The sequence below is a fragment of the Leuresthes tenuis genome, unplaced genomic scaffold, assembly GCF_036924035.1.
Source record: "Leuresthes tenuis unplaced genomic scaffold, fLeuTen1.0.hap1 SCAF_7, whole genome shotgun sequence".
NCBI classification, from domain to species: domain Eukaryota; kingdom Metazoa; phylum Chordata; class Actinopteri; order Atheriniformes; family Atherinopsidae; genus Leuresthes; species Leuresthes tenuis.
This window is the reverse complement of record NW_027325361.1, coordinates 1,596,586-1,622,500: the sequence shown is the minus strand read 5'-3', so window position 1 is coordinate 1,622,500 and position 25,915 is coordinate 1,596,586. Positions and strand designations below refer to the sequence as shown.

Genomic DNA, 25,915 nt, shown 5'->3' with positions numbered 1-25,915 from the left:
TTTGGCTCAGTGACATCCCGACTTCGCTCAGCAGCAAAACGCCGCAATTTCACAATAAACAGCTGATGCTTTTCCTGCCACAGCGTGGCGGCGTTGATGCTCGTGACATCATGAGGGCGACAGCTGCCACATTAACTGGGACAGAAGCGCCACATGATGGGTAATTTATGGTCACTTTGGCGTTGTTTTGGCGTTGTTTTGGCGTTGTTTTGGCCGGTCGTGCACCTCTGGCCTCCTGCTAAAGGGGCGTCTTTATGAAAATAAGGGTTTATAAAAACAAGAAGAGCTGCAGGGAAACGTTTCGGAGCGCGTTCGTCTCTACGGACGTCTGTCAGAAACCGTCAAAACCAAGAAGGTAAAACCAAAGTAAAATACAGAAAAGTTTAAACTGTGCAGTTTTCATGCATTTTGCGCTTCCTGTACGACTTCTGAAGATGTTTCTGTGGAAAAAGAGTGCAGCACTCCTGAAAGTGTCGGTAGAAACGCTGAGATGACCCAGGTTTACCCGACCGATTCTGATTCACATTCCAGTAACAAGTCCCTGATGTTAGCTACAAAGAGCTTAATGGAACGGCTCCATCTTCTTGAATGCTCTTGCAAAGGCTTCTGTCCCAACTGGGTCCCTCCGTTGGTCCCAGGATTGTCGTCTAGCAGCTCCTACACCACGCCTAAGACAATCCAAACTCTGTTCATGTGTCGTCCCACGATGGTGGAATGACCTACCGAGCGCTACCAGAACAGGGGCGTCCCTGTCTGTCTTCAAGAAGCTCCTGAAAACCCAGCTCTTCAGAGAGCATCTCCTATCCCAGCACTTACCTTGTACTTCCCTCCCCCCTCTATCTCTGCACTTTATCTTTCTGCTCTTCCTTCTATGCCTGCACCCTATCTCTGCTCTGTCCCCTCTGACAGAGTCGGACTCCTGGGTTCCTTCTATGTAACTTATTGTTAGCTTTTATAGAGCTGTTATATCTTCATTTGTAAGTCTCTTTGGATAAAAGCGTCTGATAAATACAGAAACAGAAACTCTATGCTTGACCGAATAGTTCATAACACATTTTCTGCAGTTATTTCAGTTTTACTCTGACTTTAAGGTCAATATTGAGAATCCTGGCACACAAAAGAAAATCCTCGGTGCAAGTAGGACCCGAAAATTAGCCAAAATTCTACAAGAAAAGGTCACATTTTGTCTAAAAATGGATTTGTCAACCAACATTTCACAATGATGTGGTTGATGATGCACCTTTATGACAACATCTGCAATTAAATTAACCAAATAACTGCTAAAAGGTGAATAATAAAGTCTTTCTGCACTTCCTTCTATGCCTGCACCCTATCTCTGCTCTGTCCCCTCTGACAGAGTCGGACTCCTGGGTTCCTTCTATGTAGCTTATTGTTAGCTTTTTATACAGCTGTTATATCTTCATTTGTAAGTCGCTTTGGATAAAAGCGTCTGATAAATACAGAAACAGAAACATTTCTAAGTCTTCCATTTCCTCCTCAGCAGCCCCGACTCTGCAGGGCCACGATGGCTCCTTCCCCCACGCGGTCGGCCACATCGACGACTTTGAGGCTCTGCAGCAGCAGCTTCTTGAGGGGAGTTCCCTCCTGCTTCAGATGGAGGCGGCGCTTTATTCTCTGAGCGCCTCACAGGAGCTCCGCCTCCATCAGGTGAGAGGAAGACGAAGCAGAAACACCAAAACGGTCAAGTGACGCCTGAAGGTTTGAAGAAGCCAGTTAAAACTGACCTGATTTTAGGTTACGGAGGCTTTTTTGAGTTTAAAATAAGACAGAGATCTGTGAAAAGCTTCATTACAGCTGATCTGTGTGGAACTGGAACTGGATTCTTCCTCATTTCGTTCCTTTTCAGGGTTAAATCTCGCAGCACACCTGGAAATATATGCAATCTCTGCAGGTTTATGGGACCATTTCCATTCATGCTTCTGCTCTCTCTCAGCTTTCAGAATCGGGATGCTTCAGAAAACTGCTGTCGGACACCAGAACTCTGAAGCAGATCCTGCAGGAGGCGGATTCTCTGCTCCGGTTGTTCTGGCGAGCAGCTCAGCCCGACCCTGAGGAAACCCGTCAGGTCAGATTTGATGGCACATGGAGTGTTTAAGAACTCATCTGCAGGATAGAGGAGAAACTAAAGAAAGTCGAGGCATGAAACTAAAAGAATAATCTGAAGTTAACACACATTTGAGCCCAATCTGGATCATGTGTTTGACCTCATTTTAGACGGTTGCTTTCTCTAACTTCACCACTAGGTGGCAGTAATTGCGACACTGTTCCTTTAAACCCTGCAGCTTTAACATTTAACTTGATCTGGAAGCTTATGAGCAGATAACCACATTTCCTTCATTCATACAGTAAAAATGCTAAAAGCATGAACCTGATTTCATGAAGATTTGTTAACTTCCTGTGACCTCTGGATGACCCGAACATGGGTGTGTTTGTGTCTGTTGTTTAGGATCAGGCTCTGAGGGGGGAGGTTGCTTCTCTCCGTCTGAAGCTCTCAGAACAAGAGCAGGCTCTAAAGGACGCGATGGAGAGACTGAAGAGCTCCAACCTCACCAAAGATAGCATGGAGCACTTTATAGTCAGCCAGCGTGAGTGTTGTTTCAACTCATATAAAACCATATTTTCAGGTTTTAGTGACTCAAAAAGACTCTTACAGCTGATTTAGTTGCTCCAAATCATGGAAACATCTCAGTCCGTCCATTAAGACGACGTGTCAGCTCACTTAAAGCATTTCCAGCCTGTCGCTCTGCTCTAATGAATCCTGATTTATATCCACGGCTTCAATCCAGGCTGCTTTGGGCCAGTTTTTCTCCCATCAGCATCTTTAAAAACGTACGGTTCAGCTGGACCGAACTGAAGGAGGAGCAGCTGACTGCTGCATGGAAACATCACGAATATCTCTACGATGCTTCATCTGAACTTAAAGCTGCAGCCGTGGCTCAAAGCTGCTTATCGCTCGACTTCAGCGTTGTTAAGAGTTTCCACCAGGTGCATGATGGGAAATAATCTCAAAAATCTAGTTGTGATCTTACAAATAGAGACCCTGTAAGATCTGGAGCTAAGTCTGAGGTGTGTGACATCGTCTTTAGATGTGAGAGGGTGTCAGGAGTCTGTTAAACATCTTTATCATGTGCTTTAGTGAACGGGAGCGTCAGCTTCCTGCTTCTGTCTGTAGAACTGATGAAACATTAAAGAGTGACGACTCTCAGGCTTTGACTTTGTTCGTTTACAGTGTCGAGAACACGGGACGTCCTGCAGAAGGCCAAGAACAACTTACAGGTGAGTTCTAACTGAGGATATCGAACCTCTTCCCCTGGCAGGGTAGACTAACGATGTGATTGGATGATGAAAAGTCACATGGTTCAAAGTGAAAACTGTTTCCTTCTCCTGTCTCCTCCCCCCGACTTTCGCTGAGTTTCCTCAGGAGAACAAACTCAGGATCTCCTCCCTTCGCCAAGCTTCTCTGTCCGTCCCTCCTTCCTCCTATTCACCCTCCTCTTCCTCCTCCTCTTCCTCATATCCCTGGCCTATTAAAGGTACAGTCCTCTGGCTTGGCTGAGCACCGATTAGCCCTCTAACAACATCATGGATCTGTTTGCTTTTCCACTAAATCTTTTTCATTAAAGATGTTTTGCGTGTAGCTAATCAAGTCGCTTTATTTTATACGATCTAACAAATACTAACTGGAATACTTTATACGATCTAACGGAAGCTAACCGGAATACTTTATACAATCTAACGGACGCTAACTGGAATACTTTATACGATCTAACGAATACTAACTGGAATACTTTATACGATTTAACGGACGCTAACTGGAATACTTTATACGATCTAACCGGAATACTTTATACGATCTAACGGACGCTAACTGGAATACTTTATACGATCTAACCGGAATACTTTATACGATCTAACGGACGCTAACTGGAATACTTTATACGATCTAACGGACGCTAACTGGAATACTTTATACGATCTAACCGAAATACTTTATACGATCTAACGGACGCTAACCGGAATACTTTATACGATCTAACGGATGCTAACCGGAATACTTTATACGATCTAATGGATGCTAACCAGAATACTTTATATGATGTAACAGATACTAACCGGAATATTTTATACGATCTAACCGAAATACTTTATACGATCTAACGGATGCTAACCGGAATACTTTATATGATCTAACGGACGCTAACCGGAATATTTTATACGATCTAACAGACGCTAACCAGAATATTTTATACGATCTAACCGAAATACTTTATACGATCTAATGGACGCTAACCAGAATACTTTATACGATCTAATGGATGCTAACCAGAATACTTTATATGATGTAACAGATACTAACCGGAATACTTTATACGATCTAACGGATGCTAACCGGAATACTTTATACGATCTAACGGATGCTAACCGGAATATTTTATACGATCTAACGGACGCTAACCGGAATACTTTATACGATCTAATGGATGCTAACCGGAATACTTTATACGATCTAACAGATGCTAACCAGAATATCTTATACGATCTAACCGAAATACTTTATACGATCTAATGGATGCTAACCAGAATACTTTATACGATCTAATGGATGCTAACCAGAATACTTTATATGACGTAACAGATACTAACCGGAATACTTTATACGATCTAACGGATGCTAACCGGAATACTTTATACGATCTAACGGATGCTAACCGGAATATTTTATACGATCTAACGGACGCTAACCGGAATACTTTATACGATCTAATGGATGCTAACCGGAATACTTTATACGATCTAACAGATGCTAACCAGAATATTTTATATGATCTAACCGAAATACTTTATACGATCTAATGGACGCTAACCAGAATACTTTATACGATCTAATGGATGCTAACCGGAATACTTTATATGATGTAACAGATACTAACCGGAATACTTTATACGATCTAACGGATGCTAACCGGAATACTTTATACGATCTAATGGACGCTAACCAGAATACTTTATACGATCTAATGGATGCTAACCAGAATACTTTATACGATGTAACAGATACTAACTGGAATACTTTATACGATGTAACAGATACTAACTGGAATACTTTATACGATCTAACAGATACTAACTGGAATACTTTATACGATGTAACAGATACTAACTGGAATACTCACATGCACAGAAGGTTTGCTATAAGAGCTGCAGAGATGTTTCTATCGCGTATAAACCATCAAAACAAAGCAAAGAGTGAAATTAAACACAGAGGAAGATCATGAGAAACACTGATGTGAACAGAACGGTGTTAAATTACCTTGTAACATACATAGCTACAGTTTGACGAATATTTTAAATATTTTTTCAGTTTTTGATCACTCGTTTGAATTGATTTGAGCTAATTAACCGCATCCAAAGTAGCATAAAAACACAGATCTGCTGACAGATGACAAACCAAACTGTGCTCAGTGGTTTCTGTTTGTACCACGGTTCAGAAAGTCACTTAAAGACGCAGAACTTATCGTTTTCTTGGCCGATTCCAATTTTCTTTCTAAGAACTATAATAAACCCACACAAAATATTGTAAATTGGTCATAAATAACTTTTATGTTTTCCCCAAAAGTACCACAGACTACAGGCCCTGCTCTCTCTGTCACTGGAAATCCCTAAAAAAGAGAAACTTATCTCCAGATATCGGTCTCAGATAAGTGCTGTTTGCCCTCATACAGTGTGTGCATGGTGCGTTCAATGACCAGATTTCTCAGTGCTGTGTGCATGGTGCATTTTCTAAAAAACTGGAGAAACTATATATATATATATATCAGGAAAATAAGCAGCTGAAAAGTCATCTGATTCTTTCACAGGTTTAATGAGGAAACAAACAGAGAGAAGCAGACAGCTGTTTGTGTTTAAAGTGACTTAAAGGCAGAGAAGTTTCTCTCCTCATCCACCTGCTCAGCGTCTTCTTTCCTCTTCCAGGTGAAAACGCAGGAATCTTCCATGAGCTCAGCTTCTCTCCTGGTTGGAGTGTCGTGACGCCCCGACCTTCATCTTCCACCTCCTCCTCCTCCTCTGCAGCCCTGAGCCTGGCTCGCCACCAGCGCCCCCTGCAGGCGGTCTTCCTGTAGTGCAGCAGCTCTGTAGTTCTTCACTGTCTCCTGTTCACACTGAATGCTGCAAATGTTGGCTCTTATTGACCTGGGAATGGTTTCAGTTGAGTGAGTGTGTGTGATGTCAGCTCGTTCGTGATGGTTTATGGATGTGAATGACTGTTGTTGTTGTTGGTATAATGTGTGCAGGTGCCAGCGTCTGAAGTGCTCCTTCTCGTTAAAATGAACCTGGTCTGAGTTTGGTCCAACTTTGCTTTAAATTAGCAAAGATCTAAGTTAAACATTAAACCAGATTTCAGTTAAACTAAGTCTGGTTTTGAGTGTTTGAGGCGGTGTTAGAATGAACAAACCAGAAGCTGCCAATCAAAAACCGACTTCAGGAAAGCGGCTGAAGATAAAGCCAGAGGTAAAAAGTGCTTCCTGCCTGTCTCTGTTCAGGCTCGTGTTTGTTATTTGAATCCAGAATGTGTGTGTTTGGAGCAGTTTGTGGAAACAAAGCCATACGTCCTTCTTTATTATCCTATTTGTACCAACAATTGTCATGAAAACGTCAAACTACTGATGACATAATTCAAAGGAACACTGAGGTCCCGCATCTGTTCGATGGTGATCTGCTGCATTAACAGATTTGAACTGCTCCATCTCCAGAGTGGAGCTGTTGAATATTGAATCTCCTCTTTAAATATTACAGGAAACGAGTCTGAGCTGCTGAAACATGCACGAGCCGATCTGCAGCATCTTAGTAAGAAAACAGTAACTGTTCCACATCTGCCTGACAATCTGTTTCACATCCAAAAGAGATGATGTCTCATTTTCAGACACCAGAAAAGCGGACCACACTTTGACTTTTTTTTTCATCTTTTAGGACTTTTTAATGTTTCATTTTAGTTAAAGTTGTAAATGTTTGAGTTTAAATCTTCCTCACGATGACAATCGGGTAGAAAAAAGTTCCCAATCTCTTCAGGATCAATGACGCTCACTGTGGAAATGAAGCACACTGGCTCCTCCGATGGATTTCTCTGTGTCGTAGTTTAGTTTCGTGCATGAACCGAGGCTTTTACTGAAATATGCAATCCTTTGGGTGTCTGTGCAATACGAGCCTTGCTGTTAGTTGATGCTGCAGGCCGGGTGTCCACGCGCCATCACATAAGTTTAGCCACATTTATTCAAACAAGCTAACTTCTGGATGAATGAGTCCAGGTTCTGACAATCAGTACGGAGCAGGTTTAATGGCCCATTCACTGCTTTACGTGGATCACTTTCATTTAGTGCAAAATAGACAAAGTAGCAGCATAAAATCAGCTGTTTCAGTGTGTTTATGAAGCAATAAGACGAACCAAAGTGGACAGCTGGTTTGTTGTCACGTCAGATGAAAATGATCGAGTTTAGGTCATTTCTGCAGAACTCCCACCAGATCAAACTGGGTTTTCTGTGTGAAGCACAGCTCATTGTGTACATATTAAAGGGAGTGTGTGACAGATAGATGTTTTTATGCATGTTCTCTTTGTTAACATGTTTTGGGGTAAAAAGAAAAGAACCTTTTCAATAAAAGGGACAAAACAACATCTGCTGTGTTTGTTGTTTCTCGACTTTACTCCAAACCTTTAGTTTTTTCTCTTCTTTGATAAAAGTTTTGATGAAAGTTAAAGATTAAAGATTCCTGCACAGCTCCATGTGAACGCTCTGAGTGTTTGGGCTGCACAATTCATGAAGAAAATGACTGTTAAACGGGAGCTGATAAACCAGTTCTGATCCAGAGTCCCGACCCAGAGTCCTGATCCAGCCTCATTTCTCTCAGCCTTTCCTGAAACCTTTAAAGTGTCCTGATCAACAGTTCTGCAGCTTTCTGAAACCTTTAAAGTGTCCTGATCAACAGTTCTGCAGCTTTCTGAAACCTTTAAAGTGTCCTGATCAACAGTTCTGCAGCTTTCTGAAACCTTTAAAGTGTCCTGATCAACAGTTCTGCAGCTTTCTGAAACCTTTAAAGTGTCCTGATCAACAGTTCTGCAGCTTTCTGAAACCTTTAAAGTGTCCTGATCAACAGTTCTGCAGCTTTCTGAAACCTTTAAAGTGTCCTGATCAACAGTTCTGCAGCTTTCTGTAACCTTTAAAGTGTCCTGATCAACAGTTCTGCAGCTTTCTGAAACCTTTAAAGTGTCCTGATCAACAGTTCTGCAGCTTTCTGTAACCTTTAAAGTGTCCTGATCAACAGTTCTGCAGCTTTCTGTAACCTTTAAAGTGTCCTGATCAACAGTTCTGCAGCTTTCTGAAACCTTTAAAGTGTCCTGATCAATAGTTCTGCAGCTTTCTGAAACCTTTAAAGTGTCCTGATCAACAGTTCTGCAGCTTTCTGAAACCTTTAAAGTGTCCTGATCAACAGTTCTGCAGCTTTCTGAAGCTCTTTCAGAGTTTTTCTTTGGACATTTTCCACCTGTCCAGGTGCAGCCTGCCTCTGACCCAATGGCAGCTGGGATAGGCTCCACCCCCCTGCGACCTGGATTGGATTAAGGGTGTAGAAAACAGATGGGTGGATTCTGGTCCACATTCCATACCAGTTGGTGGCAGTAATGCACAGATGTTTGCCAAAGAACACGAAGAAGAAGAAGAATTTGGGCTTTCTGCAGACGGCTGTGGTGTCTGAGCTGAATATCTGAGTGTGAGCAGCAACGATGTCTTCAGCTCAGCATCTGAGAGAGTTTATCAGCCAGCGACTAACTGCTGCTGCTGAAGAAATATTCACAGAGTTTGAGAAAACCATCGTCCAGTACGAGGAAGAGATCGACCGCCAGCGCAGACTGCTGGATATCACCTGGAAACCCCGAATAAAGCTCCCCACAATAGGTACGAAACACTGATGGATATAACTCATCTGATCTGAGATCTGTTCCGACGCAGTGATTCAGACCCTCCTCTGCGCGCACGCACTGAATGCGTGGATTCAGTGATCACGCACGGAGGAAATACTGTTGCCTGACAGCAGGTTGTCACGTGCACGATGACACGCTCGCTCTGCTTTTATTACTGTCGTCACTGGTGGTTGAATTCCGTTCAGGTTGATCGATAAGCGGCTGATGTGGATGATTGATCAGGCTGATCAGGTGTTCCGCAGTGAGTGAACCATGTCTCCATATTTAGCTTGGACATCTGGACACATCTGCACACATCTGCTTGTGTTTTTATTACATCACTAGCAGATTTAGCTGCCTTTAGTTGTCTGGGATTCTCGCACTGTTCCGGGAATATTCTGACACCGATGCAGTGTTTTTCATGTTTAACTTAACATGTTGCTGCATACATTACAGTTTAATGTTCAAAGAACAGTTCAGATAGAAAAACTAAAAAGGTTTAAGATTTAAAGACCCAGAATCCACCAAAGTAACTGTAGAAATTAACCGAACCGTAAATAAAACGAAGTGAGAATCCGACACGCGATCTGTCCGGTGCACCCCAGCTGGGAGAGGCTCTGATCTGGATTAAGCAGGCATAAACAATGGATGGATGATGAGAATCCTTTGTCTGTAAATGATTAATTCATCCATCCATCCATTTCGACCGCTTAAAAGGCCACACGTTTATTCTTCTTCTGAAAAAGAACATTTTACGACTGAAGCGCTGAAATTCACTTCTCCGTCCACCAGTTTTGATCTGAAATCCTCAGGGTCCGAACTTAAAGGCAGTAATAAATAACAACGTGTTCACGGAGGATCATATTTCCCTGCACGACACCTTGAGAACTTCATAATAACGTGGCTCTCCTTGAGTTCGCTTCCGCCACCAGCTGTGGAAGCCGAAGTATTTCCACATGTCTGCGCTTCTTAGTTCTGCATTTTAGAAACATCTGTATTATTTTATTTAAATAATCTAAATTTGAACGTTTGTGAATCGATTCAGAATCGGAAAATTCCCCCACCCCTAATCAATAGTAGCATTTTTCTTGTTTTCTTCATTGATCCAGACCTCCCACAGCAAGATGACTGTAATACTGAGGAGGTTCCCACTGATCAACTCGGGAACCAGGGCGGGAACTCCGGTCTGGACCAAGGGGAACCAAAAGCTCCACAGTTTCAGGAGCAACAGGAGGAAGAGCAGCCGGTTTTGAAGGAGGAGACTGATGGCATCATGGTTTCTCCAACTTATGAGGAAACTGACCACAGTGAAACGGAACCAAACGGGAACCAGCTTCTCTTTCAGAACTATTCTGCGGCCAAGAAGCAAACTCAGGAGGGAATCGAGCATGAAGACTTTGGATCATCTAGAAATGCAAACCTAAAACCAAAGAAGAGCTATCACAGAAACAATGTCGATGACTCCCCCAGTTTAGAGAGTCAGTGGGAGATTAACACGGGCAAAAAGCCTTTAAAATGTGATGTATGCTGCAAAGTTTTTAAATACAGATATGAAATTACGAGACATTACAGAATCCACACAGGCGAGAAGCCGTATTCCTGCAAAACATGTGGGAAAAGTTTTTCTCAGTGTAGCAGTTTGAATGTCCACATGAGAACTCACACAGGTGAGTCTTTCCATTGTAACACATGTGGAAAAAGCTTTAAAGTCATATCACAGCTGAAAATGCACAAGAAAACTCACACAGGTGAGAAAGCGTATTTTTGTAAAATATGCGGAAAGAGTTTCACTCAGTGTAATGATTTTGCTGAGCATGTGAGAACTCACACAGATGAGACACCGTATCGCTGTGAAACATGTGGTAAAAGTTTCAGTTATAAAAATTCTTTCTTAGACCACAGGAGAACTCACACTGGCGAGAGGCCTTATCCCTGTAAAATCTGTGGGAAAAGTTTCACTCAGAGCAGCCATTTGATCGTTCACGTCAGAATTCACACCGGCGAGAAGCCGTATCCTTGTAAAATGTGTGTTAAAACTTTCAAATGTAAAAGTCACTTGACTTCACACATGAGAACTCACAGAGTCTGTAGTGCTCAAACATCTATGGATTAAGTTTACTGGAAAACAGCGTTTATGGGAATAAAGGGTGCATGAATTCATACAAGAGGAGGTTTCGGAGTTTATAGAGTGAGTTTATTTCATGTCCTACTCTGGAAACAGCGACTGGTCCCTGAGTGGTCTGAGCAAGCACTGCTATGATGGCATCATCTCCAAGATTTACTTTAGACTTAAGCAGACTTAATCTATGGTCTGCTAATATGAGGCTAATTTAGTTTATTTGAAAACCTACCTGTGAAATCACTTTTTTAGAATACTTAAACTAATGTGAAGTGTAAATATCCAGCAGCTATGTGAACATACAGCAGTGTATTACCAGAGCACCCAGCCACTGTCTTCTTAGTTTTTCCTGCTATTTCGCTCTTTGTTTTCATTTAGCAGGACTGCCTTATGTCAGACATTTTTGACATGTGACAAGATCTCCCCCTAGACCACAGAAGAAGATCCTCCATGAGAACTGGGAAGTTCAATCTGAGGAGGTACAGACTGCTTCAGGGGTCATAACGGACATAAAAGGCATATATTAGCTATAGTACGTAGCACCATCACAGGAACAATGAATAAATAAAGTGTACAGCTGATAATGCTGCACATATACAGACATGTTGCACATCTCATGGAGGTTTAAGCAAGTGTTGCACGGCTAAAAAACTGCATGTTTAAATGTGGTCAGTTATTCGAGGTCACTCCTCTCATGGCACTTGGCTAAAAACTGTTCATAAGTCTAGTGTTACAAGTTTGTATGGACCTTAAGCGCCCGTTGGGGGATGACAGCTGAAGGAGTATAAGCACATTAAACTGTGCTGCAACCATGTTGGATTCTGAGGAACAATGACCTGATGTCATGGAAACATTGCTTTGTCTCTTCATGCCTGATGCAGTATTTTATAGATAATGTCCTCTTGCACAGGTGCAGATGATGAGTTGTAGTTTAACTTGGTCTCTGTGGTGTGTTGAACTGAAAAATACTTTATTAATCCCAAAATGGGAAATGATTTACTTGTTCAAGTGCTATTTTTTCCTGGATGTTCCCGGCACGAGCAAACACACCAGGGGCCCTGTAGTCTGTGCCACCTTTTGAGACCAGCTTGGTTTAAAAGAGCCATAAGTGTACAAGGAACTGCGAAGCCAGTCACAGGTTGTCGGTCAGTACAGTTACAAGTACAGTTGAGTTAATTTAACCCGACCAGCGTCCTTATCCCAGCATACCTGCCCAGCAGTAGAATCCAGTTATTAAAACATTCCAGACTTCCTGCTGCCTCTGACCTCCTCTGTGGGAGGTCCTGGTCCATGTGAGTCCGGCTGAATTCTCTGCTCAGACGCTGTCTTTAAGCTGCTTTAACGGTGATTCTGTGGTTATAAAATCAGGATTTTATTAGAGCAGAGCGACAGTCTGGAAATGCTTTAACACCAAGCCTTAAAGGGCTGATTTTAGGCCCAGTTTCTGACAAAAGAAACAGAAAAGTCTGTGAATGAGAGCAGCTTTATGGGGAGTTCAGCTGGATTAATATGAACTTTACTGTTTTTACTGAAAGATGCAGAAAGATGGAGGTTTGGAGCCTGAACAGAGCAGCTTTATGGGGATTAATAAACAGTATATTTGAGAAGAAGGAGGTGGAGAGAAGTAAAGAGCTAATCTAAGTTGCTGTTTACCAACCCAACAACCGTTTATCATCTGTTAATATCCTGCGTTATGATCCAATTAGCACTGTGGTGGGCACGCTCTTCTTCAACTAAAAAGGCCAAAATGAAAATAATCTCATTTCCTCCTGTTCACATGTTGACAGAGAGGCTGTTGCTACGGCTAACATTAGCTGCTGAGCTTCCTTCATATTTCAAAAGTTCAAAAATACTTCAAAAGTCTGTGAATGAGAGCAGAAAGATGGAGGTTTGGAGCCTGAACAGAGCAGCTTTATGGGGAATTCAGCTGGATTAATATGAACTTTACTGAAAGGTGCAGAAAGATGGAGGTTTGGAGCCTGAACAGAGCAGCTGGAACCATCTGAGTCCAGCTGAGAGGAAACATTAACAGCTGGATTATCTGGGGCTGCTGGTCCGGTTTGAGAAGCTGTATTTCTATTGGACTAACATGTGTTTAAAGTCCAGTTTTGGTTGGTCAAACACAGTAATCAGATTTTTCTGCTCAAAAATGAACCCCAGAAGTTACACAGTGAAGCTTTTTTATTCATGAAGAATGAAAAACAGAAAGCAAGTTGACTCATAAATATCAGGTAATCGCAACATTTTATAATCCATGTACTTTAATTACCTGTCACGATAAAACAAGCGCTAAAGTGGATCTAAAGAAACATTAAGGCTGCGTTCACTCTTGGAGTGAAGCGGCAAAGAAATCGCGCTCGTTCTGCATTTGCTGGCGGAAGATTTCGTTGGCCCGTTTGATCTGCTCGGGGGTCTTCAGATGGTCGTTGAGCAGCTTCCTGTAATGTTTCTCAGGGTTCCCGTGCATGTTGTTCTTCTTCCAGATGAAGTACGGGTTGCAGTACGTCTCCTTGAGCTGGTTGGCGAGCCACAGCCAGAGCCTGGAGCAGGGCAGCAGAGCCACAGCGAAGAAAATGGGCTTGTCCTTGTCCATGATGGCCTGGTAGTCAGAGAGGTACTTCTGCATGGCAGGGATGGGTTTGATGTCGGACACACCCTGCGGAGATGAGAGGTGAACAATCACACTGAGTTAAATCACAAAGCCTTGTCCTTTTATGACAGTTCAGTGGAAAACAGCCTTTCTTCACATTTACAACACTTCAAACTGTCGGCTGAGTGATGCTTTCTCACGTTGAGGTTGAACTCCTTCAGCATCATTTCAGCAAATGTCTTGTAGCTTTCAAATCTGGCCTTCATGAACTTTTTGATGTCCTCCTCCTTCACTTTCTCTGACATCTGCCTCAGCATGTCTGTGACCTTCAGCAGATAGTTGATGTCCTGGATCATGAAGTTGACGTATTCGTCCGCCTGCAGGTCGCTGGACTGCATGTGCTGCAGGAACGGCAGCTCCAGCGTCTGCTGGGCCACGTCCTGACTGTTGGTCCACAGAGAGTCATACACGTCAAAGTTCTCTGTGGAGAAAGACAGCAAACAAGTTTTTGTCTGTTCTTCTTCAGCTAAAGGCACTCTGAGGCTCCGCCCACAGCGTGCAGACGCCAGCCAATGGCAGACGTGACAACTAAGAGTTTCAGATCTCTGAGGAAACATGAGAAGAATCTCAGTAACATCTCGATAACATCTCGTTAACATCTCGTTAACATCTCGTTAACATCTCATTAACATCTCGTTAACATCTCGTTAACATCTCATTAACATCTCGTTAACATCTCAGTAACATCTCAGTAACATCTCAGTAACATCTCGATAACATCTCGTTAACATCTCATTAACATCTCATTAACATCTCGTTAACATCTCATTAACATCTCGTTAACATCTCATTAACATCTCGTTAACATCTCAGTAACATCTCATTAACATCTCGTTAACATCTCATTAACATCTCACCAAATGTCTTTTCTGATGTCTGAGCATCGTCAGGTTGTCAGAATACCCACAATCCTTTGCACACACCGAAGACGGTGAAGTCGGGAGATGTTTCGATGCAGTTAAATGTTTGCTTTGAGTGTTCTGACTCAGGGAAGGACAAGAATGCCCAAAATGTCCTGGTTGTTCTTGATCTTGAGCTTTAAAATCCTCATCCTGACTGTATTGTTCATGATCAATAACTGGCAGTTTGTGCCTTTCAGGAAACCCACAGACAGATGTAGACATCTAATTTTCTACTGTTTCACACTGAATCGAGGTTCAGCTCTGATTTCCATCCATGGCAGGCACAGACGTGCACGTCACGGGCACGTTAGACTCACCTTTCAGATGGTGGTGAGGGGGGAGGCCGGAGCAGGCAGAGAGGAGGCAGACGGCCAGCCAGCAGGTCTCAAACCACAACCTTTTTCCTTTTGACAAACGAACACGATTAATCAGGTAAAACTTACTTTCAGAAGACACGAAATCTATCATTTATCTTATCATATATGAACAAATAGACACGATTCCCATCGTATTGACTGATAAAAGTCATAAATAGTCTACGAAGGGTCTCAAGTTTTAACTTTAAGGTCAAGTTGTGTCATCATCTCTGTGGATGGAAGTTCTTCCAGTAAAGAAGATTTATATTTAATTCTAGTCACATTAACTAGTGCATCTAATCCCTTAAAATATGAAAAATGCCGTAAAACTAATATAAAACAGAGAGTTACCTGATTCCATCTTCAGTTTGTGATGTCTTCAGCGTCCAACCGACAGCGTTGTTGTAAAGTGACGCAGCCAGAGAGCTTCCTTTTAAAGGGACAAACTCAGGGTGGGGTTCATTAACGTCAGACTATTCCTGGGCGTCTGGTGGAAGTTGTGGTGCAAGAGAATCATCAGTCGTAAAGATGCCCTCATTTCCTTTTTGTTTAATTTCTTAAAAAGAGAATTTCTTTTTTCATGTCTTGTGGTTACCCAACATTAGGCAATAAGAGGAACAGTCTTTATCAATTGAAGTACTGACAGGCAGAAATAGCACTTTTTACTGTAAATGACCCAAACTTCATACTCAGTGACGCTCCAAACAGTGACGAGTCATAATGCTGGTGACTTTTTTCCAACTCTGAGCCAACAGTCTTTGGGTGTTTGTTGGATTTAATCATGTTCAGGCGAAATGTGATCAGCGTCTTCATAATAATCAATAATTATGAGATAATTATGACACTTCAACCAACCTATTGATCCATTAATGTGTGAGATTAGCTAAGTAAGTGACAGAAGAAAGGAGATAAGCTGCCATGACGTCAAGTGGCAGCATGGCCAAAGAAGAAGAAGATTCTGGACCAAGCCTCAGCTGGACCGCCGGTGGGTTCGGACTCCACTTCTAATCAGGCCTCAGCGGGTGGAGGAGAGCAACAGTTGGTCCTGGACATCCTGACTGCAGCCTTGGATGTAAAAATGTTGCTCCGCTGTCATTGCAGAGAGCAGTAACAAAGCTTCTTATTTATAGTTTTCATATAACTTCAGTCAATTCTGTTTTAAAAGCACCAACTCAATATGTTTAAGATAATTACAGTCCAATCTGTTGTAATATAATCATAATCCAATTCAATAAATGCTAAATTCATACAATGATGTCATCTGTACATGGAGAGAGAGGAGAGGTGCATCATGGGAGCTCCCCCAGCAGGCTGGGCCTATAGCAGCAGAACTATGGGATGTTTCAGGCTCACCTGAGCCATCCCTAACTATAAGCTTTATCAGAAAGGAAAGTTTCAGCCTGATCTTAAAGGTAGAGAGGGTGTCTGCTTCCTGAAGCCAAACTGGCAGCTGGTTCCACAGAGAGGGGCCTGATAACTGAAGGCTCTGCCTCCCATTCTGCTTTTAGGGGCCTGATAACTGAAGGCTCTGCCTCCCATTCTGCTTTTAGGGGCCTGATAACTGAAGGCTCTGCCTCCCATTCTGCTTTTAGGGGCCTGATAACTGAAGGCTCTGCCTCCCATTCTGCTTTTAGGGGCCTGATAACTGAAGGCTCTGCCCCCCATTCTGCTTTTAGGGGCCTGATAACTGAAGGCTCTGCCTCCCATTCTGCTTTTAGGGGCCTGATAACTGAAGGCTCTGCCTCCCATTCTGCTTTTAGGGGCCTGATAACTGAAGGCTCTGCCTCCCGTTCTGCTTTTAGGGGCCTGATAACTGAAGGCTCTGCCTCCCGTTCTGCTTTTAGGGGCCTGATAACTGAAGGCTCTGCCTCCCATTCTGCTTTTAGGGGCCTGATAACTGAAGGCTCTGCCTCCCATTCTGCTTTTAGGGGCCTGATAACTGAAGGCTCTGCCTCCCATTCTGCTTTTAGGGGCCTGATAACTGAAGACTCTGCCTCCCATTCTGCTTTTAGGGGCCTGATAACTGAAGGCTCTGCCTCCCATTCTGCTTTTAGGGGCCTGATAACTGAAGGCTCTGCCTCCCATTCTGCTTTTAGGGGCCTGATAACTGAAGGCTCTGCCTCCCATTCTGCTTTTAGGGGCCTGATAACTGAAGGCTCTGCCTCCCATTCTGCTTTTAGGGGCCTGATAACTGAAGGCTCTGCCTCCCATTCTGCTTTTAGGGGCCTGATAACTGAAGGCTCTGCCTCCCATTCTACTTTTAGGGGCCTGATAACTGAAGGCTCTGCCTCCCATTCTGCTTTTAGGGGCCTGATAACTGAAGGCTCTGCCTCCCATTCTGCTTTTAGGGGCCTGATAACTGAAGGCTCTGCCTCCCATTCTGCTTTTAGAAACTCTGGGAACCACAAGGAAACCTGCAGCCTGAGAGCAAAGTGCTCTGTTGGGGAAATATCCAACTGTGAGATCTTTAAGATGTGATGGAGCTCGGTCATTAAGAGCTTTATATGTGAGGAGAAGAACCTTAAATTCTATTCTGAATCTAACAGGAAGCCAATGAAGAGAAGCTAAAACTGGAGAAACATGATCTCTGCTGTTGGATCTCAGCAGAACTCTGGCTGCAGGGTTTTGGATCAGCTGGAGGCTTTTCAGAGATTCTGTGGGATCTTTGTTACAGATGCCATCTCAGCCTGAGTATTCAAATGTTTGGACTTTCCTCACAAACGCAGTTTTCCACTCGAGCTGCCGGACAGTAAAGTTTCTGGATCCTGAATGTTCATCATTAAAGAAACATTTGTCTAATATTTGTGCAGATTTACACTCTTTCTTTGCTAAAACGCTCAGAGGTTTGTCAATGAGTTTAAGATTTAAGAAGTCGTGACTTTTCGTGGCTCCTTTTGTTCACTTTTCAGTAGAAAAACACTCCAATGTCCGAAATATGAACCATGATGTTTTAGCCCAACAGTCACAAACAGACGTGCACGGCAGCATTCAGAGGACTCAGTAAAACTCAAACTCGTGCACATTAGTTTTATGATTCTGGGTTTTGATGAGATTCAGGATCTGGTCCAAACCCCAGAACACATGATGTGGAACTGATCATATCACCTATTATTGGAACAGCAGCTGCCACTTCTGATAAGCTGGAAATGAGTGACTTATCGAGGTTTTATCAATTAAAATCAGTCTTAAGCAACTCCTCAGTTGTACGTCTGAGCTGCTGTTCATGACTCATTCTTTAAGAAGGAAAATATTTCATCAGATCATCCGTTGGTTTCGACATCCTCAGCTCAACTTTCAACTTTCTGTTGTCCTTTTCAAGAGTGGGGGGGGGGTGAAGAAGAGCCTTTCTAAGCTCTAAGGGAGCTGAGTGGGGCTGTGTGAGGTCAGAGATGCAGGATGGGGCCATTCAGGGCTTTAAAACCAGCAAGAAGTGGATCCTTCGATGAACTGGCAGCCAGTGGAGAGGCTCAGACTGGCTGTTTGGTACCAATAAAGTCCCGCGGTTCTGTTCTGAAACATCTGGAGGCTATGGCGTAACCACGCATTCTTTGGGGGGGTTCGTGTCCCCCCCAATATTGAGAAAATACCAACCTGTCCCCCCCAATATATAGAAGAAAATATGTAAAATGCATGTTCTCCTTTTATGAACCCTGTCAAGGGATCGGTCTCTTGTTATGTCTTATTTATTTTCAGTTTATTTCCGTGTGTTACCATGGGAACCTAACGGCTCAATGAGCGTGACCCACCGGGCGCGCTTGCGTGTGTTACCATGGGAACGTAACGGCTGCGCCGCCGTCTCAGCAGCGGCTCTCCTTATCTTTACGTTGGACTTCTACTTTTGACGGAGCCGCTGCTCAACAGAGCAGATTGTACCAGAACAGGAAATCCAACACAGAATCAACAAAATAAACTTCCGCCCCCTTTCAAAATAAAACAACTTAAAACAAAAATAACATTAGACTATTAGACTTTTCATTGTTAATGCACATTTTGAGACATTGACACAATAGAAATGAACCTGGACTTAAAGTCCTCAGCACATTTTTTGTTAAAGGAAAAGTCTGTAATTTGTTACATCATTAGTTGTCCTTATTAAAATATTTCCATAAACATGCTTTGGGTATTTGGTCGTTTTCCATTGGAAGCTGTCCTATTTGCTACAGAACTACTGGAAGAGCATAATTGTAATTGGTAGGTGTGTTTAAGGTCAGTAAACAGTAAGCAACTAACCAAAACAAAGTGGGGGGGGCAGTCACTGTCTCGGAGAAATTACACTATTCCTTTAGATGTGAGCTTACATGGTCAATGTAGTCCTCTAAACTATGTTCTAAATGTCCAATTTTTCATATATAAATAAAGAATTGTAGATAATGCACTCAACAATTTTGTTTTTCTTGGACCCCCCCCAATGTCTAAACCATGGTTACGCCCTTGTCTGGAGGTGTGTAGAGGGTAGCTGCTAACAGATCTGCTCATAAAAGCAGAGATTTTTCCAGGTTTGGAAGAGCCGAAAATAAGAAATGATTCTCCATCCGGACTGAGCTCCTCACGGCTCTGTAACAGAGTCTGTAGGGACCCGCCAGAACCAGGAAGGTGTAAATATGAGCCATCAGCTCAAAAGTGAGAGGAGAAATGGTGTTTTCTGATTATGTATAAACAAGAGAAGGCTAGAGAAGAACCAAAAAAACCAAAAAGGCGCCAAAATCCTGCCTAACAAACAGGAAAAGAACAGAATTATTGTGCTTTTGACTGAAACCAAAGAACGAACTAAAGAAGCTAACTTAGTGGTTATTTTCTCACTTTTTTGTTGTGTAGGTTTTAAGCTGACTGGGTTCATTTGAGTATTACAGAGTGCAGTAGATGCTGCATTAGGGTTTCTCGTGAAGTTTGAAATGTCCGGGCCAGAAAGCGCCAAAATCCTTCCTAACAAACAGGAAAAGATGTCTTCCTCCACGATCCTCCGGATCCAGAAGCCCAGTGTTCCCCTCATGCCTTCCAACTCTGAAAAACCTGAAAAAGATCTTTAACTGAGCTTTAAGTCTCAGACTGAAGGCCTAACAAATAGGCCAGATCTCACAGGGTCGTCACTTGGAAGATTTTTGATCTTATTTCCCATCATGCACCTGGTGGAAACTCTTAACAACGCTGAAGTCGACCGATGAGCAGCTTTGAGCCACGGCTGCAGCTTTAAGTTCAGATGAAACATCGTCAGCTGCTCCTCCTTTTGCTCGGTCCAACTCAACCGTACGCTTTACTGCCTCGTCGCCATGGTTACTGAACGACACACTTTGCACAAAACAAGACAAAAGACTTCTGATGATGTTAAACGGGTTGGATTTTGATGTGAGAAATATCGCCTTAAAACGGCCTTTTCATGAGAGTTTTATGACCATTTTACAGCAAACGACTGAGTCTGACTGACTCTGGAGAGACTCAAAGCCCTGAAAAGAAGGTGAACTGTGATGCTCTGTGAATCCTGCTGCCTCTAACTCTGGACTCTCAACCCCAACCCGCTGCTGGAGGCTGCTTCTTCTCTTTTCTTTCGCTTTGAAGAAGCAGGGAAGAAGGTTTCTGAGCCTCAGGTTAGGCCTGAGCGGGCTGCAGAGGCTTCCCCGGGCGGAGTCTGGCCACTTATCAGAGTGAATAAATGAGGCAGAGAGCAGCTTTGATGGAAACTCTGAGTTCATCGGTGCTGAGGTCAGAGAAAACTCCGGGTGACTGACTCAGACTTAGTCAGTTTATGTCCCCGTAATGAAACAGAAACTAACCTCAGTGAAGGTTTCTCTCTGACTTCTGACCCTGAAGAAACAGCCTTTACTTTCCTCAATCCATTTATTTGCTTTTAGACATAAAATCACATTTTAAACCGACAAACACCATCATCCTAGTTAGAAATGAGCTCATTAAACACCAAGTTTAACACGACCCTGATCAACCAGTGATGTGGAGCCTCCTCCGGAGCAGCTACCCCATGTTTCTGAGCTTTATTCCTTATATTCTGTTTAGTTTGATGTCTTTTTTAACCTGCTGCTTCTTTCTGTTTTGCTTTGTGTTCATTTGGAGTTTTTATTGAGTTCTCTGGACACCTTTTTCTGCAGCACCTTCAGTTTGGGTTCGTTGAATTAAGACTTTTGAGCTGAGTCCACATTTGGATCCACCATCATCTTTCTGACCATGGATCACTCCAGATACTGCCTCCTCCTCCTGAGAGGCGTGGGAAGCAGAATGGGAGGCAGAGCCTTCAGTTATCAGGCCCCTAAAAGCAGAATGGGAGGCAGAGCCTTCAGTTATCAGGCCCCTAAAAGCAGAATGGGAGGCAGAGCCTTCAGTTATCAGGCCCCTAAAAGCAGAATGGGAGGCAGAGCCTTCAGTTATCAGGCCCCTAAAAGCAGAATGGGAGGCAGAGCCTTCAGTTATCAGGCCCCTAAAAGCAGAATGGGAGGCAGAGCCTTCAGTTATCAGGCCCCTAAAAGCAGAATGGGAGGCAGAGCCTTCAGTTATCAGGCCCCTAAAAGCAGAATGGGAGGCAGAGCCTTCAGTTATCAGGCCCCTAAAAGCAGAATGGGAGGCAGAGCCTTCAGTTATCAGGCCCCTAAAAGCAGAATGGGAGGCAGAGCCTTCAGTTATCAGGCCCCTAAAAGCAGAATGGGAGGCAGAGCCTTCAGTTATCAGGCCCCTCTCTGTGGAACCAGCTGCCAGTTTGGCTTCAGGAAGCAGACACCCTCTCTACCTTTAAGATCAGGCTGAAACTTTCCTTTCTGATAAAGCTTATAGTTAGGGATGGCTCAGGTGAGCCTGAAACATCCCATAGTTCTGCTGCTATAGGCCCAGCCTGCTGGGGGAGCTCCCATGATGCACCTCTCCTCCCTCCATGTACAGATGACATCATTGCTGTCATTAACTTGTGTTTCTCTCTCTCAGCAGGTGTCTCTGGCCTGGTGTTACGCTGCTTGTTGTTCCCTCTTTCCTGTCCTCTCAGCCCCAGCTGGTCCAGGCAGATGGACCCTTCCTGGTTCTGGTTCTGATGGAGGTTTCTTCCTGGTTCTGGTTCTGATGGAGGTTTCTTCCTGTTAAAAGGGAGTTTTTTCTCTCCACAGTCGCCTCGTGCAGCTCAGGACGGGCCTTAGCTAGGCTACTTTTTTAACCCACTCTGTATGAATTGGACTCTGTATCTTTTAAGTGAAATGAGATGAAATTTGTTGGGATTTGCTGCTTTATGAATAAAACTGAATTGAAATCAAATGAACTCTGGGATAATTTACTCTCTGATGATATAATGATGAAATCTGAGGGTTATTAACCACTACAGATGGGAAAAGAAGCAGTCGGTGGGTCTCTGCACTCCCTGAACAGAGGTGTAACGAATGGAAGAAGAAGGAGCTGCTGAAACTAACTTAAAGCCAACAAAGAGATGATATTCATCCAGATAATTTTACATTCCTGCAGAACAATCACAATAAACAGGAATTCAGAGATCTTATGATCAGTTCTGCTGTCATTAAAAACAAATGTGGAACTCTGATTAGGTCCTTCAGCCTTTTAGGGCTTAAAAACCTGATGAAGTTAACTTCCCTGAACTTTTCAGTCAAGTTTCTGCTGCGTAAAACTGTTTCAGAGGTCAGAAAAGGCTAAAGTTCACTGATTCTTATGCAATTATTGCTCAAGAAGACACAAAAGTGTTAAAACAGCCGATTAGAACGATTAGAAATTGCATATGAATCAGTGACCTCAAGCCCTCTTTTATCCTCCGATAGTTGAACCTTTGAGTCCTTCAGCTGAGAAGCACCGACTCGGTTCAACATAATATCTTATAAAATGAAACATTGATGAAAATTAGAGGCGTACAATGATTGGAATAAAGTCTGGTGGTTAGCCTCTGATGCTGGGCAGGAACCCGACATGGATGATAGGAAACACCTGGACAGCTGTGGTGGGTTTAGGAAGAGTTGGGCAGTTTGAAAAGGACAGAAAAGATGCTGATTGGCTGAGTGACGAAGGTCTGGAAGCACAGGGAAGAAGGGAAGCAGCGGAAAAGAAAGCCCAAGTGGCAGAAATAAGCGTGAACGAAAGGAATCAGATCGCCCTGAACTTTCAATGAGCTTCATTTGTTGGACAAATAAAGAGGCTGCTCAGCCACACAGCTGCGGGTTTAAAGGTTCAACGCGAGCTTTTATGTTCCGCATCTTTCTCTTTGTGTGGTTTAGAAATGACCAGGAAACATGAAGTTTTTTAAAATGTTACGACTCACTTTAATTTAAGGAATATAACCCCAAAGATGTTGGATGTTGATTTAAATGACTGGAGAGTCCAGTGATGGCCCACAGTTCTGAGTTTCAAACTGAATAATAGGTGATATGATCAGTTTTCTGAGGTTTGGACCAGATCCTGAATCTCATCAAAACCCAGAATCATAAAACTAATGTGCACAAACACACTGACTGTATGAAAAATGCACAGATTTGTCCTTTAACACCTGCATTGATGATAAATTAGAGGCAGCTGTGGGCTGCAGAGAGGGACAGAAGCTGCTCAGAAGGAGGAGTGAGAGCAGCCGACAGAACAAGACCAGGAAGCAAAAGTCCGATTCAGTTTCTGAACATTTATTCTTCCTTTGTTCTCTGGAAGAGAAAACAGTCCGAATGCAGCGTGTTCAGGAACCGGCTGAATTTAAGAGGACTGAACCCCACGAGACTGGAACTGATCCTCATGAAATGGATCCAGCTTCTTTGAGCTGTATGGATGCAGAACCGGACCAGAAAGAGTTCAGGTGAGTCTTCTTCTCACTTCTTCTTATGCTAGTTTGTCTGATTGGTTGTTCCCAGCATCTCATGCAGCCTTCTGGGCTCAAATTCAGAATCTCCCCAGAACAGAACCAGAACAGACGCCTGTGCAGGCCTACCGAACTGAACTTCCACTGTTTCCAACAGAATTATTGTGCTTTTGACTGAAACCAAAGAACGAACTAAAGAAGCTAACTTAGTGGTTATTTTCTCACTTTTTTGTTGTGTAGGTTTTAAGCTGACTGGGTTCATTTGAGTATTACAGAGTGCAGTAGATGCTGCATTTGGGTTTCTCGTGAAGTTTGAAATGTCCGGGCCAGAAGGCGCCAAAATCCTTCCTAACAAACAGGAAAAGATGTCTTCCTCCACGATCCTCCGGATCCAGAAGCCCAGTGTTCCCCTCATGCCTTCCAACTCTGAAAACCCTGAAAAAGATCTTTAACTGAGCTTTAAGTCTCAGACTAAAGGCTTAACAAATAGGCCAGACCTCACAGGGTCGTCACTTGGAAGATTTTTGATCTTATTTCCCATCATGCACCTGGTGGAAACTCTTAACAACGCTGAAGTCGACCGATGAGCAGCTTTGAGCCACGGCTGCAGCTTTAAGTTCAGATGAAACATCGTCAGCTGCTCCTCCTTTTGCTCGGTCCAACTCAACCGTACGCTTTACTGCCTCGTCGCCATGGTTACTGAACGACACACTTTGCACAAAACAAGACAAAAGACTTCTGATGATGTTGAACGGGTTGGATTTTGATGTGAGAAATACCGCCTTAAAACGGCCTTTTCATGAGAGTTTTATGACCATTTTACAGCAAACGACTGAGTCTGACTGACTCTGGAGAGACTCAAAGCCCTGAAAAGAAGGTGAACTGTGATGCTCTGTGAATCCTGCTGCCTCTGACCTCCTCTGTGGGAGATCCTGGTCCATGTGAGTCTGAATTCACTGCTCAGACGCTGTCTTTGAGCTGCTTTAATGGTGATTCTGTGGTTATAAAATCAGGATTTTATTAGAGCAGAGCGACAGTTTGGAAATGCTTTAACACCAAGCCTTAATGGGCTGATTTTAGTCCCAGTTTCTGACAAAAGAAACAGAAAAATCTATGACTGAGAGCAGCTTGATGGGGAGTTCAGCTGGATTAATATGAACTTTACTGTTTTTACTGAAAGATGCAGAAAGATGGAGGTTTGGAGCCTGAACAGAGCAGCTTTATGGGGATTAATAAACAGTATATTTGAGCAGAAGGAGTGGAGAGAAGTAAAGAGCTAATCTAAGTTGCTGTTTACCAACCCAACAACCGTTTATCATCTGTTAATATCCTGCGTTATGATCCAATTAGCACCGTGGTGGGCACGCTCTTCTTCGACTAAAAAGGCCAAAATGAAAATCATCTCATTTCCTCCTGTTCACATGTTGACAGAGAGGCTGTTGCTACGGCTAACATTAGCTGCTGAGCTTCCTTCATATTTCAAAAGTTCAAAAATACTTCAAAAGTCTGTGAATGAGAGCAGAAAGATGGAGGTTTGGAGCCTGAACAGAGCGGCTTTATGGGGAATTCAGCTGGATTAATATGAACTTTACTGAAAGGTGCAGAAAGATGGAAGTTTGGAGCCTGAACAGAGCAGCTTTACGGGGATTAATAAACAGTATATTTGAGCAGAGCTAATCTAAGTTGCTGTTTACCAACCCAACAACCGTTTATCATCTGTTAATATCCTGCGTTATGATCCAATTAGCACCGTGGTGGGCACGCTCTTCTTCAACTAAAAAGGCCAAAATGAAAATCATCTCATTTCCTCCTGTTCACATGTTGACAGAGAGGCTGTTGCTACGGCTAACATTAGCTGCTGAGCTTCCTTCATATTTCAAAAGTTCAAAAATACTTCAAAAGTCTGTGAATGAGAGCAGAAAGATGGAGGTTTGGAGCCTGAACAGAGCAGCTTTATGGGGAATTCAGCTGGATTAATATGAACTTTACTGTTTTTACTGAAAGATGCAGAAAGATGGAGGTTTGGAGCCTGAACAGAGCAGCTTTACGGGGATTAATAAACAGTATATTTGAGAAGAAGGAGGTGGAGAGAAGTAAAGAGCTAATCTAAGTTGCTGTTTACCAACCCAACAACCGTTTATCATCTG

The 25,915-nt window shown here is 43.1% G+C and overlaps 2 protein-coding genes across 2 annotated transcripts in view; both read left to right on the top strand.

Moving 5' to 3' along the window:
* pde4dip (phosphodiesterase 4D interacting protein) overlaps nucleotides 1-7,690 on the top strand; it is a 52,432-nt gene extending 44,742 nt beyond the window's left edge. Inside the window, exons 32-37 of the mRNA XM_072388866.1 lie at nucleotides 1,502-1,668; nucleotides 1,955-2,086; nucleotides 2,468-2,606; nucleotides 3,251-3,297; nucleotides 3,443-3,554; nucleotides 5,995-7,690. Coding sequence (XP_072244967.1) covers nucleotides 1,502-1,668; nucleotides 1,955-2,086; nucleotides 2,468-2,606; nucleotides 3,251-3,297; nucleotides 3,443-3,554; nucleotides 5,995-6,143 — 746 coding nt within the window. The 3' untranslated portion in view covers nucleotides 6,144-7,690. The remainder of the gene's footprint in view (nucleotides 1-1,501; nucleotides 1,669-1,954; nucleotides 2,087-2,467; nucleotides 2,607-3,250; nucleotides 3,298-3,442; nucleotides 3,555-5,994) is intronic.
* A 1,071-nt stretch (nucleotides 7,691-8,761) lies between these two features.
* On the top strand, nucleotides 8,762-11,321 carry LOC140311473 (uncharacterized). Its single transcript, XM_072388852.1, has 2 exons — nucleotides 8,762-8,966; nucleotides 10,081-11,321. Exons 1-2 carry the CDS (start codon nucleotides 8,795-8,797, stop codon nucleotides 11,082-11,084), a joined length of 1,176 nt encoding a protein of 391 aa, XP_072244953.1. The 5' UTR covers nucleotides 8,762-8,794; the 3' UTR covers nucleotides 11,085-11,321.
* Nucleotides 11,322-25,915: the final 14,594 nt, after the last annotated feature.